Source organism: Onychostoma macrolepis, chromosome 21 (genome assembly GCF_012432095.1).
Source record: "Onychostoma macrolepis isolate SWU-2019 chromosome 21, ASM1243209v1, whole genome shotgun sequence".
NCBI classification, from domain to species: Eukaryota; Metazoa; Chordata; class Actinopteri; order Cypriniformes; family Cyprinidae; genus Onychostoma; species Onychostoma macrolepis.
This window is the reverse complement of record NC_081175.1, coordinates 24,543,365-24,563,780: the sequence shown is the minus strand read 5'-3', so window position 1 is coordinate 24,563,780 and position 20,416 is coordinate 24,543,365. Positions and strand designations below refer to the sequence as shown.

The 20,416-nt window shown below is 36.1% G+C and overlaps 1 protein-coding gene across 4 annotated transcripts; it reads right to left on the bottom strand.

The window, feature by feature from the left end:
- Window positions 1-88: 88 nt before the first annotated feature.
- On the bottom strand, window positions 89-12,631 carry aggf1 (angiogenic factor with G patch and FHA domains 1). Of its 4 annotated transcripts, none has more exons than XM_058758953.1 (16): window positions 12,588-12,631; window positions 12,362-12,420; window positions 11,621-11,837; window positions 11,395-11,494; window positions 11,112-11,299; window positions 9,895-10,044; window positions 9,595-9,795; window positions 5,517-6,036; window positions 5,268-5,370; window positions 5,139-5,190; window positions 4,157-4,258; window positions 3,890-4,055; window positions 3,666-3,745; window positions 1,163-1,290; window positions 929-1,028; window positions 89-833 (listed from the first exon to the last, which is right to left on the bottom strand). In XM_058758953.1, the coding sequence occupies exons 3-16, from the start codon at window positions 11,822-11,824 to the stop codon at window positions 627-629; spliced, it is 2,301 nt and encodes a 766-aa protein (XP_058614936.1). In that variant the 5' UTR covers window positions 11,825-11,837; window positions 12,362-12,420; window positions 12,588-12,631; the 3' UTR covers window positions 89-626. The 4 variants fall into 4 exon arrangements, with proteins under 4 accessions (XP_058614936.1, XP_058614935.1, XP_058614938.1 ...); XM_058758952.1 differs by lacking the exon at window positions 12,588-12,631 and adding an exon at window positions 12,507-12,585; XM_058758955.1 differs by lacking the exons at window positions 5,517-6,036; window positions 12,588-12,631 and adding an exon at window positions 9,207-9,273 and having other exon boundaries at window positions 12,362-12,579.
- Between the last annotated feature and the right edge of the window lie 7,785 nt (window positions 12,632-20,416).

The following is a 20,416-nucleotide window of genomic DNA, read 5'->3' as shown; positions in this document are numbered from 1 at the left end:
TTTTTTTTTATTGTGCATTCCAGGTAATATCAATCATATTGCAGTTGGGTTGTTTTGATTAAGTAATAATAACTTAAACAAATAAAGGTAACTTACAAAATTAAAGTTTATTGAAAGTATGTTTTTCTTCATAAATTAAAAGTTTGTGTTTTATAGCAAAAGCAGATAACTCCACATTTCAAGTTTCAGAATTACCAAAACAACAAAAAAACAAAAAACAAACACTCGTTTTATCTTTATAATTTCCTCAGCTGACAATGTAGACGCCTGATAAATGTTGTTGTGATCATAGACTGTATGGTTGTGAATACACCATAGACTGTAAAAACATATGCATTTATAGATACTGTATTGTTGGATGGAACCTTTTGTACAAATTCTTACGCAGTACGCAAATCTAATATAAATGTAGAAACTGGAATGCATGTACTGTTTTTTTATTGTTTATTTGTCCAAGATATTCTGTTTTTGAATTTCACTGTAAACAAAAACACACTCTCTCAGACCAGCAATCTTTAAAACAAACTAGCATCTATTTACAAACCTCATAAGAATAAGGTCTTCTGCTGAAATGACTAGAAAAGTTAGCCAAATAATGGCCATGTCTGGTGTCAGATTCAAAGTAGTCACTCTGTGTCCTGACTTTTGACCCAGGCTTTAGGTGATTGGCCGGTTTCAGGATGGGCGGAGTCAGCCTGGCAGGCGTCAGAGAAGCGTTCCCGCGCACGTTGCCAGTTCCGCTGGTTTTTGTTTTTTGTGAGTGAAGCATCCTCTACTGATGCGGCAGCTCCAGAACCAAGACCGGACTGAGCCTTGCGCACATGCAGCTGAATCTACGGGCGCGCACACACAAAGGGAAGCGAGTGTAAATCTCACGCACTAGCACACACAACACTGTGTAAACAAAACAAGGAGAAATCAGTATTACCGGATCCTTTATTCCAGCTCCGTCCTTGCCGAGCCCTTCTCCTCGTTTCCAGCCCATCTTCTCCAGCATCTGTCTACCCTTATTTTCATCTCCGATTTCACTACACACACAGAAAATCACAAGTCAGCAAAAACATCTTTAACCTTGATAAGACTTCATATTGTTGCGCAAGATGTTTACTGTAGTGCAGATCTGTTTTACAGGGGTAAATGTTTGACTGAATAGGTTACGTACACATGAACAGAAGCAGGAGCATCGTCTCGCTGAAACGTTCCCTCGCTCCCGACTGTCTGCCGGCGGTTTTCTGCTCTATCTTTATATCTGCTGTTCTTCAGGGCCTTCTGCTCCTCATAATCACTGCTCTGAAACACACACACAAACACGCAAGTCTTTGTTAAGGCAAGTATAGTGAAGAGTTTCAAGACAACTAGTAATGCTGAAAAACACAACAAAATCAACTAGATTTCAACTAGATAGGATGACCCCCTTGGAAGGACTTTTGTAAGTATTTAAATGATCATTATAGTTATACTATTACAGATTTTGGTAATATTTTGAATTAGAATAATATATATTTTTATCCACATATATAATATGCATTTTATTTAATTTATAGTTAAAGTTCTAGTAATCCTTTGTCATCTCTAAATAGTTGTTATTAAGGTTTAGTGTATTTAGTTACTTATTTTAGTATGTAAAATAAAAATGAGATTTTTTAAATGTTATTTCAAGTAATGTTTTTAACATTTTAGTTAATTAAAATAATGACTACTGTAAATTTAAACATTAAAAATAATATAAAATCAAGAAACTGAATCATACTGCCGAATAAAAGTATTATTTCTTGCTTTCAAATATTATGTTGGACATATGGTTAAATATATAACTAAAACCATAAAAAGTGTAAATAAACCTTAACTGAAGTACAATTAAAATGTTAATTATTAAAAAGTAAACTTAACTAATATATATATATATATTAGGCTTGGGCGGTAATACGGTAATATGGTATACCGCGGGATCTAAAAATAGCAACGGTATCAGTTTCAATACCGTTATACCGTCATAAAAAACAATGCACTTATATAGGAGACGAGGATATATATTAAATATAACTTATTTAATGCCTAAAAATGCGTATGCTTGGTTGTCATCACGTGACAGCGTGGAGGAGAAAGAGAGAGGGGAAAGATGGCAGTCGCGCACCAAGTGACCTGGTCTCGAAAAAGAACACAACTTCTGCAGTTTGGCAGTATTTCGGTTTCGACCGAACGAGAAGGAGAGGCGGTAACACGGACGAGGCAATTTGCAAATTGTGCAACAAAAAGGTGACCGCGAGAGATGGAAATACCTCGAACCTAAGGTCGCATATACGAAACCACCATCCACTCACACTGCTGCGAGGATGGACCCGAGTTCACTCAGTGCAACCAACATGATCTCACAGAATTCCGTGTAATGTTCACGGACTTAATTAACCTCCGAATCTGTGGTGGCATCACGGAATCGCCGAAAATTCCGTGATGGGCTCACAGAAAAAATTCTGTGATGGACTCACAGAAGTGATACCAATGTAAGTCAGTGACAGGCATCAGCCGTGCTCCACGCACGGAAACCCTTAGCATCAATATGCCGACGCGATACTGGGAAATTTATCGTCATCATTATTGTTCAGAACTGGGTAGGTTTAGGGTAGGGGTGGGGTCAGGTACTCCAGTGAAAGTATAACTGCATCGGAGTCACTCTTTTTACGTGGTCCGATGCAGCGCTGGTGTTGAACCAGTGAATCCGTGCATGGACCACGGCTGGTGCCTTCTGTGAGCCCATCACGGAATTTTCGGCGATTCCGTGATGCCACCACAGATTCGGGGTTAATTAAGTCCGTGAACATTACACGGAATTCTGTGAGATCAGGTTGGTGCAACAGTTTCAACGCCTCCCGATGCAGGACCAACAACATCTAGGTCCACCGACAGCCGCTTTGCAATACTTTTTATAATATGGATGTTTATGTTAATTTAATTCTGTTTGACTGTTGTATTTGCACTTTTTTCTAAACTGCTATTTGTTGCTAATAAAAGTTGTTAATATTGTTGTGCATGTTATTGTTTCAGTATTAGTGTTTGGTATTCAGTTTCTGAACGGTTTAGGCACAAGCCAACAGTTTGGTGACACTGTCTGAGCCTTATGTCATAATTTTTTTATTATTCACGGTAATACCGTATACCGAGGTAAAATAGGGAGGAGGTTTGACTGTATCAAAATTTGGAAACCGCCCAAGCCTAATATATATACACACACACATACACACACAAATAAATAAAATCAAACGAATAAAAACAACAAAATTACTAAAACTATTAAATTAAACAAAATAAAATCTCATTCAAAATACTAACAAAAACCATAATAGTGTCGATGATACTAAAATAACACTGGTTGACTTCAAAGCTTGAAAACCACTGTGTAGCACAAGAAAAATTAAGCTTAATACTAGTTAATGACTTAGAACAAACCTTAGTATAAAATGTATGCACATAATAACAGTGATGCTTGTCTTAGCATTGTTTTAGTGGTCAAATATTGAACTTCTTGTAGCTTCCATGTCTACATGCTGACCATAGGAGGGCAGCACTGACCACACACCATTACAAAGCCAACACAAACACACCTGACTTTATGTGATTTAAAACATGTTTTACCACCAAAAGAGTTTGTACAGGACATAAAAACTTACTTTAAGACCATATTTAACCTTCATCATCTTCAGTTCTTTCTGTCGTTGAAGCTCCTTGTCCTCTTTACTGAGAACAGCTCCTGAAACATACACACATATGCATGCATTGCAAAAAAGGTGAGCTGCAACTGATTAATAGTAAAGCATCAGACTTTAATTACTGTGAGCAGAAGCATGCAAAGATTCTAATTTGATGTCATCAATAAGTGCGTGCATATACATACCGGAGATGTCATCTTTCTTATGGCGGCTCAGGTGTGCAATGATCTGTCCTGGTTCACAGCCGTCACATGTGTCTGTTCCCATGTGGATGTGGAAAGACAAAACCGTTTCTCCCATTTTCACTTCATCTCCGTGGGTCAGAGGGCAAGGGTCACAGCGAACTTTGGGCTGCAAGGACACAGAAAACATGTTTACATTCTGATAAATGTCCTCATATTGCGATATGTGTGAAAGAATGTTGGGACAGAACAGCTGTGTTTTTGCTTTACCTGCAGTATTCTGTTCCCGTTGAGGACGGTGCCGTTCTGACTTCCCTGATCTATCAGCATATAGCACTGCTGCTCCTGGTCAAAATACACTTCTGCATGGGACTACAAACAGAGATACAGAAAAAAACATCAGCAAGGAGTGAAAACGCTGTCAAAATTAAAATAATATTAATCCTGTTTTAAAAATTTTCCTGGTCTTATTATTCTATTTTCTTTAGAAATAAACTACCTTTCAAATGTTTGGGGTCAGTAATTTTTTTCTTGAAGATATTAATACTTTTATTCAGCGAGGATGCACTGTATTGATTAAAAGTGACAGTAAAGACATTTAGAATTTTTCTATTTCAAATCAATTGTGTTTTTTAACTTTCTGTTCAAAGAATCCTAAAAAAAAAAAAAAAAAGAGAGCCTGAAAAATGAATTTAAAAACGAAAAAAATTTATCACGGTTTCCACAAAATGCTACATTAACAAAATGTTTCTAGAGCAGTTAATCAGCATATTAGAATGATTTCTAAAGGATCACGTGACACTGAAGACTGGATTAATGATGCTGAAAGATCAGCTTTGCATCACAGAAATAAATCACATTTAAAAACAAAAATTAAAAATATAAAACAGTTATTTTAAATTGTAATAATATTTCACAATATTGCTGTTTTTACTGTATTTAACTGCAGTCTTTTTGAGCAAAATATAATAAAAAATAAAATAAATAAAATAAAAAATCTTAGCGACCCCCAAACTTTTGAATCATAGTTTGTCAGATTACAGGAGTAAAATGCATTGTAAATTATGTTTTAAGATACTTCTTTAAAATAAACAAAGTATTTAGAGAGTATGTTTCAGGGTATGATCATTATCACAAGACATTTGACCATAAAAAAGCATCAATCTCAGCACTTCAGACTGTTCAAAGACTGTCATAGTAAAAGTGCTTTTGGTCAAGAATGTGTGTATAGTTTGATTTGAGTTCGTTTTACCTTGCTGACTCCCATCTCGGGGATTCTGATGGCATGATTCATGTCTTTCTCTCTGCAAACAGATACACATGAACATGTTAACTTGTCAACGCAATTGATGAACAGAACTACACACAGAACTGTACCGACCGGCCGATGGTGGCGATTGTATCCGCCGTGAGGATGAAGAGCGTCCCCGTCTGCAGCACAGGAGAGCGAACCACAGTTACCCGCACACACGGCGGCCAGGCTTCTGAAATATACAAATCACACACATTACAAATAGACAAAAATAAAATACGGCATGTTTACCTGATGCACATTCAACATAACAGTGCATCTATAAACGGCCAATACCAAACAGTCACCAGGGCGCGCAATATTTGCTTCCCTCCTCACCTTCCTGCATCTGCGTTTCCATTTCGCTCTCAGGACTGTCATGTTCTGGTTGGACAGGAGATGCAGACGAGGAGGACGATGAAGATGCAGAAGAAAGTTCTTTCTCTCCATCTGATTCTGTGATCTCACCCTCTTCCGGTTCGCTCTCACCGCTCACATTATCAGAGCGTGACTTCCTTTCTCTGCGGGTCTCAGAACTAGATCTCTTCCTCTCTTTCCTCTTCTTCTTTCTCTTTCTGCTGTGGGTGTCATCAGAATTTGACCCATTTTCTCCCCGACTCTTGCTGTGTGAGTCATCAGAATGTGAGTCGCTCCGCCTCCGGGTTTTCTTTCTTTTTGTAGAGCGATCTCTGCTTCTGTCTCGACTCTTGGTCCGTCTGGATCGTTCTTTGCTGCTGGGTTGCTGTGGGCTTCGGGACCGAGACTTTCGTCCTTTTTTAAGTGATGATGAATCATCCTTCTTACCTCTGTGGTGGTTTTCAGACTGTCTGACAATCTCAGGCTCCGCCTCTTTATGGTCCTGTCAGTGAGCAAACACTCAGCTAATCAGGATGTTGCCAAAATGTCTCCACATTGGTTTGAGGTGAAAATGTAAGATTTGGATTTGCTTTCAAGGTCCACTTGAGTCTCAGTTTTGAGTTAGTTCAAGAAAATGGAATGCAAAACAACCACCTATAACCTCAACATCCAAACTGCACTTACTGATCTGGTTTAAGTTTTGGTCATAGTTTGATGTGTTTATAATCCTTTTTGCCACAAAAAAAAAAGTATGTGGAGAAGAGCTCGACATGGGATAAAGAAATAGCACATCCAGATTTTAAGAAACAAGCATGTGCTCTGACACTGCATGATGCCCCAATCAAAACACCATCAATAAATGTTAACTCAAATACAATAAACCAGGTTAAAGACAAAAACAAATGGAAGAAAATTCAAAAAATTTTAATCGTTTATGCTCAACAAAGCTGCATTTATTTGATGAAAAACACTAAAAAGAAAATACAATTTTAAATTGTATCGTTTTGTTCGGAAATTAGACTCTACAGCTGTTGAACACTTTGAAAGTCTGTTTATTCGAGCTCCTCTTACAACCACCTTGGAGAATCCCCCCTCCCATATGGATGTGGAGATGTTATTAAATGAGTTTAACTCTTCTTGCTCTTCTATTTTAAATTTTGTTGCTCCTTTAACAGTTAAATCTGCCAAGTCGAAAACTGAGCCCTGGCTTAATGAGGCCACTCGGGCTCTCAGACAAGCTTGTAGAAAAGCTGAGCGCAAGTGGAAGAGGGATAAACTCCAGGTGTCTTATGATATTTTTCGGGAATCTCTTTCCACTTATCAAAGTTTTGTTAAAGAGTTAATTGCCAATAACTATCATAATCCTGGAGTTCTTTTCAGCACTATAAATTCTGTGATCAATCCAAGTGAGAGAGTTGATGAGTCTTAGTCGTGTGAAGATTTCTTAAATTTTTTGTAAATAAGATTATGACAATCAGATCTGAGATTGTTAATTGTAATTTGGAACCTTCCGTTCCTACTCCATGCTCTGCTACTTTTACCCATTTTGAGCCGGTATCTTTGGTGACACTGACTGAGATTGTAGGGCTCTAACTGTCCCCTGGATAGTATTCCATCATGGCTGTTTAAAAAAGTTTTTGATATTATTGGCCCGAGCACTTTGTCTATTATTAATGGTAGCCTCCACGCTGGTTTGATGCCGTTGTCACTGAAACACACTGTGGTGCAACCACTTCTTAAAAAGCAAAATTTGGATCGTTCTGTTTTGTCCAATTTTAGACCGATCTCAAAACTCCCGTTTTTATGGATCAAAATGCTGTGTTAGAGTCTGGCTTTAAAGCTTACCACAGTACTGAGTCTGCATTGTTAAAAGTACTTAATGATCTTTTATTATTAAGTGATTCTGGCCATTCAGTGGTCCTTATGCTATTAGATCTTACTGCAGCCTTTGATACGATTGATCACGGGATCCTTGCTTCACATCGTGAGGAAGCGGCAGGTATTCAGGGTACTGCTCTCAAGTGGTTTAGATCATTCCTATCAAATAGAAGTTTCTCTGTCAATTCAGGTCAGGCATTTTCTTCTTCTGCCCCATTGATGTATGGTGTCCCGCAAGGATCCATTCTTGCCCCTATACATTTTACCTTTAGGGGCAATTTTTCGAAAGTATGGGATTTCCTATCATTTTTATGCAGAAGATACGCAAATTTATTTGCCTTTGAGGAAAAATCATGTGAATGCTTTGGACTCTCTTGTGAATTGTTTGAAGGAAGTTAAAGCCTGGATGTCAGCAAACTTCTTGAATTTTAATGAGAGTAAGACAGAACTCATTTGGCTTGGAGGTCCTAATTCACCTGAACTGTCAAATTTAGGTGAGTTGACCCCTTTCTGTAAACCTGTGGTCAAAAATGTAGGGGTATTATTTGATAATACCCTCAAATTTGATAAACAGGCAAACTTTCATTTACGACTGGTGGCGAAGGTTAAACCATTTCTTTCCTTTAAAGACTGTGAGAAGGTGATCCATGCCTTTGTGTTTCCGAGGCTTGATTACTGCAATTCGTTGTATGTAGGTGTTTGTCAAACGACTCTAAACCGGTTGCAACTACTACTGAATGCTGCCGCCAGGCTTTTGACAGGGACTCGTAAATGGGATCATATTTCCCCTATTCTGTCCTCTCTGGGCTGGTTGCCAGTCCAGTATAGGATTGACTTTAAGCTCCTAGTTTTTGTTTACAAGTCTTTGAATGGGTTAGTTCACTCCTACCTGTCGGAGCTTTTACTGGTACACAAACCTGTTAGATTCTTGAGGTCTTCTGACCACTCTATTTTAATTGTTCAGAGGACAAAGTACAAGCGAAGGGGGGGAATCGGGCTTTTGGGGTGGCGGTTCCAAAACGATGGAACAGTCTTCCCTCCAACATTAGAGTTGCTCCTACACTAAATATTTGTAAAAAACGTTTGAAGGCTAATTTTTATGTGTAGTTTTTGAGACTGCAGCGTGTTGAGGCATTAGTTTCTGGTACTGTCCCTTGATGTTTTATTTGGTGTTTTGTTACTGTTGTCTTATTGTGGAATTATTTTTATTATTGTACAGCACTTTGGTCAACACTCTGTTGTTTTAACAGTGCTTTATAAATGAATAAATGATGAAATGAATGAAAATAACTGGTTTTGATTTGAATATATTTTTAAAATGTAATTTATTCCTGTGATGCAAAACTGAATTTTCAGCATTACTACGCCAGTGTCTTTAGTGTCACATGATCTTTCAGAAATCATTCTAATATGCTGATTTGCTGGTTTTAATATGCTGTTATTATCAACGTTGCAAACAGTTGCACTGCTTAATATTTTTGTAGAAACTTTGATAAATTTTTCTGAATTTTTGGTGAAAATAAAATTAAAAACCACTAATTTAATATATAATTTTTTAAACATTATAAAATGTCTTTACTGTCACTTTTAATCAATTTAATGTTTCCATACCGAAGAATTATTTCTATAAAAAAATAAAATAATAATAATGCACTGATCCTGAACAACAGTTCATTTAGTAGTAAATAAAAACATCAAAATTAAAAATCACTGATTGATTTCAGCTTCTTATGACCATTTGGGGGAAAAAAATACTAAAACTCTACATAACATTAAAGCTATTAAAGACCGTACCTCTCTCTCCAACCCGCCTCAAATGGTCTATCTTCAAATGAGCCAACGAGTAAGTCAAATCCTGAACCTACAGCGAAAGGAAGAGCATACGATCAACTCCACCAGGCATCAAATTTCCCATTGCTCAGAACTGCTCGACGGACCCCTTTCTGAGACTGTTCTACAAACCCTCATGAACACAAACTCAATTCAACAAGAGCAAGAACCAGAAGCCAGAAAGATGTTTTGGATTGAAAAAGATACTGAAAACTGAGACTCAAGATGGTGGTTGACAAACTAAACTTCAAATAGGAAATCATGTTGAGGAAGACGGAGTGTGAACCAACAAACACAAATCTCTGTGATCACAAAACTATGCAATGACAATGTGTGTCCGTGTGCATCTCACCCCTCCATCAGGACAGGAAGCTCTATCTGTGTTCTTCACTGACTTCCTGTTTTTCCAATCTTTGGTCTTCCTCTGTGGCGTCTGCTCCACTTCGGGGTGTGCTGTAGGCACCTCTATCCTAGAGTGGAATTGGTATTTTCCGCTTTCTGGGTCGTAGTAATAGTACATGCCTGTGTTAGCATCATAGTACAGCTGACTGGACTGAAGGAAGAGGAAAAAACACATTAACACAGGTGATTAAGATTACACATGTCGATTACACAAACAGCAGGCACGCATTCCAAGAGAAGAACATCTTACAGAGTCGTAGTAGAATCCAGTGCTGTGGTCGTAGTACATGCCAGAACTTTCATCAAATACAAAGTTGGTCTGGTTCAACGCTTCCTCTGCTGTTGCTCTCAGCATGTCTGCTATAGAGCCGCCTTCTCCAGAGGCCTCCTGAGGACATGTCTGCACAGTCAAGAAACTGGCTAATAATTATTACTTTACGTGATAATTACTTTTATTACTGGCTGTAAACTGCTCATATTTGTTTATGCTGAATATTTGATAGTTTTGGTTGTATTTTATATCGTTTTCCTGATATGTTGAATTGTTTGGATCACATTTTAGACTATTTTCGGTATATGCTGGGTTACTGTGGCCATATTATGATTATGTGGTTATAAAATTAATTTGACTAAATTATTTAGGTTTTTATTGTTATAATTTTATCTTTTTTTCTTTCTTTGCTAAATTTGTGCCAAAATTTTTAGGATCATGTTACCCATATTTTAGACATTGTTTGGTTTATATTGTCCAAATTATACATTTAAATATTAATTTGGTCTAAATTTAGAGTGCTTGAGTTATAATGATTTTCACCGTGCTGGATATTATTTTAGCCATATTTCAGGCTGTTTTGTCAAGTTTCTGTCCATATTTTAATTTCTTTGTGATATGTTTTATAATTTTAGCCATAATATTGAATGTTTTGACTACACGTTGGATTGTTTTGGCTATTTGTTTTAATAGTTTTGTCTATTTTTTGGCCATATTCTGATTTCTTTGTTATACGTTTTGTCATTTTAGCCATAATATAGATTGTTTTGACTACACATTGGATTGTTCTGGCTATATGTTTTAATAGTTTTGGCTACTATTTGGCCCTTTTTATTTCTTTGTGATAAGTTTATATCATTTTATCCATAATATAGATTGTTTTGACTATAAGTTGGATTGTTTTGGCAGTAATTCAGGTTTTTGGCAATTAATAAGTTTAGTTAATAAGATTAGTTTACTTTTATTTTATTGTTTTAGAAATATGTCAGATTATTTTGGCTACACTTTGGCATTATTGTATTTTCTTTTGATAATTTAGACCAATAATGTTAGATTATACTGGCCATATTTTAGACTTTTGGTAATTTTCATCTCAAAATGCAACACACGCAAACTATATTAATACTGACATTAATAAATGCCCAGGATCTATTCTTAGAAATAAATAACACTTAAATAAGTAACACTTCTCATACCTCTGTTTGTGGAAAATCACTTGATTCATTTGGTAGCTCAGGATTGGCTAGTGCCGTTTCGGCTGTTATGTGATGCTCCTCAGTGTGTTCACAATTTCCTCGAGTTTCCATGACAACATTCTCCTGTGCTTCTGCTGTTGTCTCTGTTCCTGGCTGGTAGTACCCGCCATAGTAATAATTATAGTAATCTGTTTCAGGAAGAAAATAACATTTAAATAACACATCAATGCTTGCAAATGACAGGAATGTTAACAAAGAAAAAAACAAAACAAAAAAAACCAACCTGTCTCTGTCCATGTATACTCTTCCGTTTGAGTCTCAGCATCCATTTTCTCCCTCCCTCTCTTCTTTCGCTCATGGATTTCTGCACTCAGTTTATCAACCTAAAGCAACACCGACACAGTGTTATCAACAATCTTCTTTTGTTGACACGTTTGTTGTCTTTTATTTATTTCAAAATGCTCCTTAAACCATCAACTGTCCCTGTTCTCCATGAGCACCTGGCTCACCTGCTGTCTGAGATCTTCATTGTAGCTTTCTGTCGTCTTCTGGAGTCGTTCGCTCTGACTGAGCTGCTTCTGTAACTTCTGAAGTTCATCCTTGCATGTCTTCAGCTCCTGTCTCAGCGCTTCTGCTTGTGATCTCAAAGACACAAGCTCTTCTTCCAAACCCTGATCACTGGATTCAGGGTCTGGGTTTCCTTCTGCAGCCATTGCTGAGGATGTTCTACCAAAAATGTACATTAGAATAAGAATGTATAGCTAGTTGTCTGCATTAAAAAATATAAAAGTGTCACAAATTTTTGTAAAAATTGTATTTTCTTTTCGTTAAAGATACATCAATACATTTTAAAATATAGAAATGATATTAAGTTAAAAAAGTAACTAAATAAATTACTTAAGCACTAATTTTTTTTTCCAACAATTAACTCGTTTGTGTCACTTTTACTTATCTAAGAAAAAATAATCATGTTTAATACATTATACGAAGCGCTCATGATTTTATTTTTGGGAGTTCCTGGTATCAAATTACTTAAAACCTCTCAACTAGACCAACCAATCAGCTAACGTTATGGATTCGTTAATATAAATACAATGCAAATAAGTATGCTGAACTGAAAACATTGCGTTTAAAAATGACAACAGCAATCAACAATATATCTTAACTAATGTTATAAAATATAGGATATAATAAGAAAACATTAACAATACATAAGCTGTGTTTCGAGTTTTACGCCACATTATCCTCACCCGTATTTAAGTCACCCGTTTTCCCTGCGCGTTCCCAAAATCCCTGCGCGCGCGTCAATCTGCAAATCAAAGATAAACATCGTATGACCACGGTGCACTGGACACATATTCGTGTAGAAGTTTGTGTGATGGTAAAGTGCGTTACAGGGAGCAAACGTGATGAACTTTAATTCCACTTCAACGGACGCTGCCATACTTTCACTTTGTGGTGTCATGGCTTACTTACTTCTGCGTCACTTCCGGTTTTTCTATGGCGCCACAGCGCCCCCGGTGTAGAACTCATTAAAGTGCGTTTGCCCGAAGTGACAACCTGTTACATAAATTATAAAGACATATTCATTCATTCATTCGTATGTATTTACAGTTTACCTAACTCTGAGCGAATTGTTTATCATGCAAATGAAAGAAACGTGAAGAGAAAAAAAAAAAAAAAACATCTATAGCCTATTTCTTGGGACCCAGAATTGTTTATTTATTTATTTGGTTAGTTAGTTGGTTGTAAAAGTTTTAGTTTTTTTCCCTCAGTTGTTCCAGGATATTCTAGATTTATTTATTTGTTTGTTTGTGTGTGTGTGTGTGTGTACTAAAATTGGTTTGACCATAACTTCTTTTCTTTTCTTTTTTTCTCAAATAAAACATTTAAAAACTGGCAACACTAATAATTGGCCATGAATCACACACACACACACACACACACACACACACACACAGAATTTAAATAATAATAATAAATAAATAAAAATAAATATAACAGGAAACAGGAAGCATATACAATATTAATTTAATATGTTTCATAAAAATGTTTAGAAACCATTGACAAATTTGGGTTCATGTATGTTTGCAGGCACTGTTTGTATATACAAACACAACTAATTAACATAATTTATAAAGGTCTTTTTCTACATTTTATAAGTGTTACAAAGTGCATCAACCTAAATAATGCACGTAATGTAATATACATAAGTGTTCTAATTTTTAATGTAACCCTTTAAACTGACACTTATTCTGTTGTTTTATTTTTAATAAAGCATCTACTTTATTACTAAAGCCCATTGATAGAGAAACATGAGTGACAATTTGATGTTGGACAGCAGAGGGCGGTACAGCCAAGTGTAATTACACTCCATCCATCGTTTCAAAGAGATGTTTTAAAATCATTGATTTCTTTGTGTTAAATGTTTTAATCTTCCAGTCTAAAAAAGTTCTGAGTTTGGAGACCAAACTGTCTGTGACGTCCCTCATTCAGGATACGAGACTAAATCAAATTAAAACCGTGTTTATTCTAACACCTGTGTCAGACTCAGGCTGCAAGGTGAAGAGGATGAGACCCCAGGTGCATTTAATATGAAAGAAGCTTAGAGGGTCGTAATAGACAGGAAATAGGAAATCAAGAGATTTACGCCACCTTGCTTTCCTTCACACCGCTTGCATGGTTATGCTGCCTCAAGTGTGTGCTAATTGGCATTTGCATAAAAAGTTTTAACGGAAGTCCTGAAACACGTTGATGATGTGCTTCCTTACAAAACTGTGAACTTTACGCAAACTTAATAATTTACGAGAGCGGAATGTTCATCACAGGAGTGAAGTGTTAATTGAATTAGAGTTGTGACTTCATTAAGTTGCCAGGTTGAGAACTTGTCATCTGAATGGCACATAAACACTCATTCAGCTGGCGTTAATAACACGATGTGTGAGTGTCATGACCCACGAGTAAACCCTTACAGTAAACCATCCATCTTGCTCGAGTTATGCAATATTTCCATGTTGATTAACATTGCTTAGCTATGAGCATATAAATGTAATTAGCAGTATTTGTTAAACCAAGCATCATACGGCTTATACTTACCGATTTAACCCTGTATCATATTTGATATGCACATTTTTAAAGCCTCTAAATTATCGACATGCTCGAAAGCCTGTTGTACACATACTACATGCATTTCTGTTGCATGCTACATTTACATTGAAATTTATTCATTCAGCAGACACTTTTATCCAAAGTGACAATTCATCATAAAGAGGCAAATTATACTTTTTTAGCAATTGAGATACTTTAAAATCCGCCTTTGGGTAGTGGTATGTTTCTTTTTGCTGTGAAACCTTAAAGATTAACATTTTATAAACTGAACCTGGCAACTTTGATTATCTATTCATCAGTTTTTAGAAACATCATGTTAAAATGCGAGTATCAAATATGATCCTCAGGCTTTTTGAGTAACATTTAGTGGTTTATCTCTCAATCATAATTGAATTGCATTGCATTGTTTTGCCCTCAACAATAAAAACGACATAAAACTAAGCATGTAACACTCATCTTTCTATTAGACATAGCCTATTATTGGGAGACAGAGTGACAACTGATATGCATATGATTTTATGTAAGTATTCTGTTATAAAGATCTCATTAATTTACATTACAAGCTATCAGAATTTCACCTTACTTTTTGTGCACATAAATATCAGCAACTGCAGCAAACAACATATTTTGGCTCAGTTTGGGCCTCTAAATAAAACCGAGGTGTTTTTCCTCCATATTCCCACTGTATATATGAATTACCAAATTTGATTCTCAACAATAACACACTTTTATATTTTATAAAGTTCAATGTGCAGTTTTATTGTAAATAAAAATAATAATCTTGCTATTATTTCATGTCAGCTTTACAAGTTTAAAGTTGGCATGGAACGGAAATTGTGATCGTCTTGTCTTCTCTATTGTGATGTATATTCAAGTTAAAGCAACTTCTTGAACAGAAGAAATTGTCAAATCTTTCACCTCCACACAAAAGGTCTGATTTCTGATCACCCATGAAAATTCACCAAACAACTGTAAAAGTGACCTTACCTTAATAGTCGATACAAAATATTGCAACCATGTAACGAGAGAGAATGGACACAATAGAATGTTGGTTGATATGACTACCGAAACTATTTTAATGCCATTTTAAAACTATAGAGAATGTAAAGATTTGTGTGTCATCGAGTCAAAGGTCAAAAGACCAATGCTTGCATCCGGGATGAAACCTTAAGTGTTTGTGTGGCCTCGGATCGCTAAATACTAGCTCAACTATCACCCATCTGTTTGTTTCTCTATAAATCTCTGCAACGGATAATAATTTTGATGTATTTTTCCAAATACGTTAACTGTCAGATTGTGCTATCAAACAAACAATTATAAAAAGGAATCATAAATCGGAAGCCGCAGGGATAAACACAGCCAAAGCGATTGTTCTTTCTGATCTGATAGGATCCGCCTCGTTCTTTTATTCCGCGCACCAAGAATTCAATCAGCGTTTGTTTGTGCATGGAATTGCTGCTTATTGTAGTGTCATAAACGACGAAAGATTCCTGTTGTGCTCTCGGATTCAAAATGCAAATGCCCTTTCTGATGAGCTCAGCGCGTCAGGGCTGTTGTACTGTTTTGCTGTGGATTAGCCTGTGTGTGTGTGTGTGTGTGTGTGTGTTTGCGAGGAAGAGTGTGAATGGGTTTGCTGGTGTAAGATGTGCATGTGTGTGTAGAGAGAGAATGTTTATTCTGCTCTGTCCTGGAGCCAAGCATATCATGCTTCTGGATATGTGTGTGTGTGTGTGTGTGAGTGTGAAGAGTCATACACACAAGTGAAGGCTCTGCAGGACTTGCATTATGATGACATGGAGTTGTGCGTAATAACAACGTCATCCTGGCGAGGAACAGCTCTCCAAAAAACACAAAGCGCAGAGATAAAATCATACCAAAGCAGCTCATATCCCACACTATCAGAACTTACATCAGTTTTTCCAGTCCCCCTGTAATATTTGTGAGAATACTGTAGAGCCATTATCAGAAGGCAGGACTCTTCTTGGCTTAAATTTCAGCAATAAATAGATAAAACTGAATATTACTGAGGATTTAAGTGGACGATCACATTTGAGCTTTACTTCAGATTTTTCTAATTAAAAAAAAAAATAATAATAAAAATTTTTTTTTTTCCTAAGTAGTACTTTTGCCTTGTTTTTAGTAAAAAAATCTAAACATCCTTATAACTAGACAAATTTATTTGAGCAAAATATACATACTGTATATGTGTACTCACAGTAAAAAATATTTTTGGAGTAGTCTATACACATACATACACATATATATAATAACATATATGTAGTAAATTATATATATAGACTGTAATATTATATAGTAATAATAAAATATAATAAATAATATATAATATTATGTGTTTTTGAAGTAGTAAATAAAACTGGAGTAAGTTTTACAAGACTATAGGTGCTATCTCAGCTAATCTACTTCAAAATTTCACATTAAATTCAATGTACTTGGCAATTTTTTTTTATTTTCACCCTTTTCCCTTACATTTTGCTCTAATTGTATTAAACAGCACTGTTGGGCTTGTTACTCAAAAATGTCATTTATTACTTGTTACTAGTTACTCCTTTCAAAAGTAATATTACTACTTTGCTTATTACTTTCTGGCAACAGTAATTAGTTACACTACTAGTTCCATTACTTTTCCATCACTCTCCACAGAAGTTGTAATTATGTATCTTACCCAAAAAATTCTTCTGAAACGTTACTAACAATATATTTCTGCCTCTTCAATTGACCAAAATGCACACTGGACTTCAGTCAGTTATTACAAACACTACACATGATGATTGATAGTGACTTTTAAGTAAAAGTGTTCATCCTTTCTTCTGAAAAAAATGAATGTAATATTTACATCTGTTGAATGTAAGCTTTTCCATATTCCAAGCGTGACTTCATGTGTTCATGAGTCGTGAAAATTATGAAAATAAATCTAGGAATTATTGGATTGTTGGACTTCAAATCAGTAGGGATTGAGGGAGGCATCAAAAGTAACTAGCTGTTTTATGGATGTAACTATAATATTATTACTGAAATATTATAGTAATTAGTTACTGCTGCACAAAGTAATATTATTACTGTAACTAGTTACATGTTACCGTGAAGTTTTTAAGCTCACGTTTGCAAAAGTTCAATGACGATACTGACTGGAGAAAGGATCCTGGATGTCTAGGAAGGTCCGGCATTCATAAGCCTTCTGCTTCATCAGACAGAGAAATGCTCAGGCTGATGGACGCAGCAGATGAAGTGCCAGAGGGTGAAGAAGCTACAGCCAGAATCAGACCTGAATATCATGAAGGATCTATATTTAGCGATCCCATTAGAGCCTTTTTTAGACACATGGAGAAGACATGCACCAAACACCCACGTCAAAACCCACTGACTTCTCTGTGAGTGTGTGTTTCTGAAGATACATTGTGCATTACAATGACCCGTCGTTGTCCTTTGGCTTATTTCCTGTCTGTCCTCTTTTTTTTGTCAGTGCTTCATGACTTTTTCCCTTTGGCTGTTTATGTTGGTAAGGTGTCAAACCTGTGTCAGACTGAATGAAGCGTCTCGCTGTAGGGAAGCTCACGGCCCGTTTGATGAATGTGCTGTTGTGTTACTATCAAATGCCAGATTCAAGTCAATCACTGAGGTGTTTCCTCTCTTTCACCCCGGGGTCCGTGGACTCCTGGAGGACCGTGAAAATCCTTGCAGGGGATCGGTGAACAGATGCACTGCCACTCACTGGGTCATTTTAGGGTGTTTTTGAAACCATGGCTGCATTTATGTGATTACAAATACAATAAAAACAGTGATATTGTGAAATAATATTACAAATTAAAAGAACTGTTTTCTATTTGAATATATTTTAAAATGTAATTTATTCCTGTGATGCAAAGCTGAATTTTCAGCATCATTACATCATTCAGAAATCATTCTAATATGCTGATTTTCTGCTCAAGAACATTATTATTATTATTATCTTCAATGTTGAAAAGAGTTGCTGCTTCATATTTCTGTGGAAACCGATTTCATTGTTATTTCTAAGTGATTGCTCTTCCAGGAACTTCATGGGCTCCTCAATATACCGTATATCTTTCCTTATGTTTAGTTAATTTACTGTTCATCACAATCGTAAATTCATCAAGGTTTGATTCTGTCAAAAATAAAATAATATCATTTAATAGTTGCACATTTAAAAAGATAATGTCACATTATGCAGCTTCAATGTAGTTATCTATGTTTTGTTAATATCTGTTTTCTTTTACTTGTTTGACAGTAGATTTACTACTTTAGCTTGTATCTCGGTAAACAACAGTTGCAAAGTAGCTTCCCCAACTCTGCTTGCTGCTCATTTTTCTAGGTGTAGTTAATAATCACTAGCCAGATCTATTTATATTGTTTTAAGAACTTGTGACGACATTTATGTTACCTCATTCAAGTCAATATTTCTAATCCAGAATAACCTAAAGAGAAATCGAGAACTAAAAATTCAGCTTTGCATCTTAAAAATAAATTACATTTTAAACAGTATTATTTTAAACAGTAATAATATTTCACAATATTACTGTTTGTTCTGTATTTTTTAATCAAAAAATTGCAACAGGATTCTTTCAAATACATTTTTTTTTACCCTACTTTTTTCTAGGTGTAGTTAACAATAGCTATAGCCAGATTTATTTATGTTGTTCTGAGAACTTGGTGATGACATTAATTTTACCTCATTCATGTCGAGTCAATAAATCTAACCCAGTATCACCTGAAGAGAATATGAGAACTGAAATAGTACGAGTCTATTTGCAACATCTGTACAGTGCCTTCAGGTGAAGCTGTGTTTATCTTTGAAGTCTTCATTTGCTCTGAATGACTCTCAGATGAGCATCAGCTTTGGGCCATGTCGATGTTTCATGCAAGCTTGATTTTCTCCGGTTTGAGCTCTGATTGGTGAACACGTGTGTGACACATGCTCACAGATTCAGAGAATTGATCAAATCTCTGAGATAAGATGAGATGGACACCAACAGACAGAAAAGCTGCAGTAAACTGCAGTGATTTGTTCATGCGTGCATTGATTTCTCATCAATCGATCTTGACAGCAGGATGCATGCTTGTGACTTCGCCAGGCATCAGTGGAGTGATCACTGAAGAGTGTCAGTGAATTTGTTCCTCGCATGTAACAGCAGTGCACAGGAGCTCAACAGTTGAATGGCTAGATGTGTTTTATCGACGGTTGTGTGATTCAATCTGGCTCCAAATATGTTTGACATCTGAGACCAGAAAACGGCTCCTTTGAGCAGTGCCTGATCGACGTCATCAATAATTAGGGCGATGCATAAGCGTGTGCTGTTCATCTCAGTGGTTTACAGACAAATATAACAGTGCATGCACTGCTGACTCCTCACACATTCATAAGGGCTGATATCTCTGAGGGCTGTGTGGATCACTTCCTCATGAGCCGCTCCATTAAACACATTACAGCTATTACGTCTCTGCAGCGCTCATCTTTATTTATTTATCTTTTCTCTTCTTTTATAGGAGGAATGAAATACAGAGCTTCAAGACATCATTGGTCTGGTGAATTATGTTTTGGGTATCGGGTAAGGGTACAGAAGTTGGCAATCAGGACAAATAAGGTACTGGGGGTTGATGGTGAAAGATTTCACCATCTTAGGGTGAAATGCTTAGGGGAGTGCTATATATATATATATATATATATATTTTTTTTTTAATGCATATAAGTTTGGGATCAGTAAGACTTTTGAATGGTCACTAATCAAGATTCCTATTTCAAATAAATGCTGTTAACTTCTAAATTTTTATTCATCAATGAATCTTGAAAAACATTTTCAACATTGAAAATAATTAAATGTTGAAAATGATGAAAATAAATGTTTCTTGAGCTCCAAATAAACATATTAAAATGAGTTCTGAAGGATCATGTGACATTGAAGACTGGAGTAATGATGCTCTCTTCTCTTCTCTTCTCTTCTCTTCTCTTCTCTTCTCTTCTCTTCTCTTCTCTTCTCTTCTCTTCTCTTCTCTTCTCTTCTCTTCTCTTCTCAGGTCTTCTCAGTGTTATCAGGTTTAGAGTGGCCTGTGTGTTTATGTGTGTGTGTGTGTGTGTACCTCAGGCTATATTTCTCCTCTGAAACCTTTGGACACATCACACATCTCTCTCTCTCTCTCACACACACACACACACACACACACAC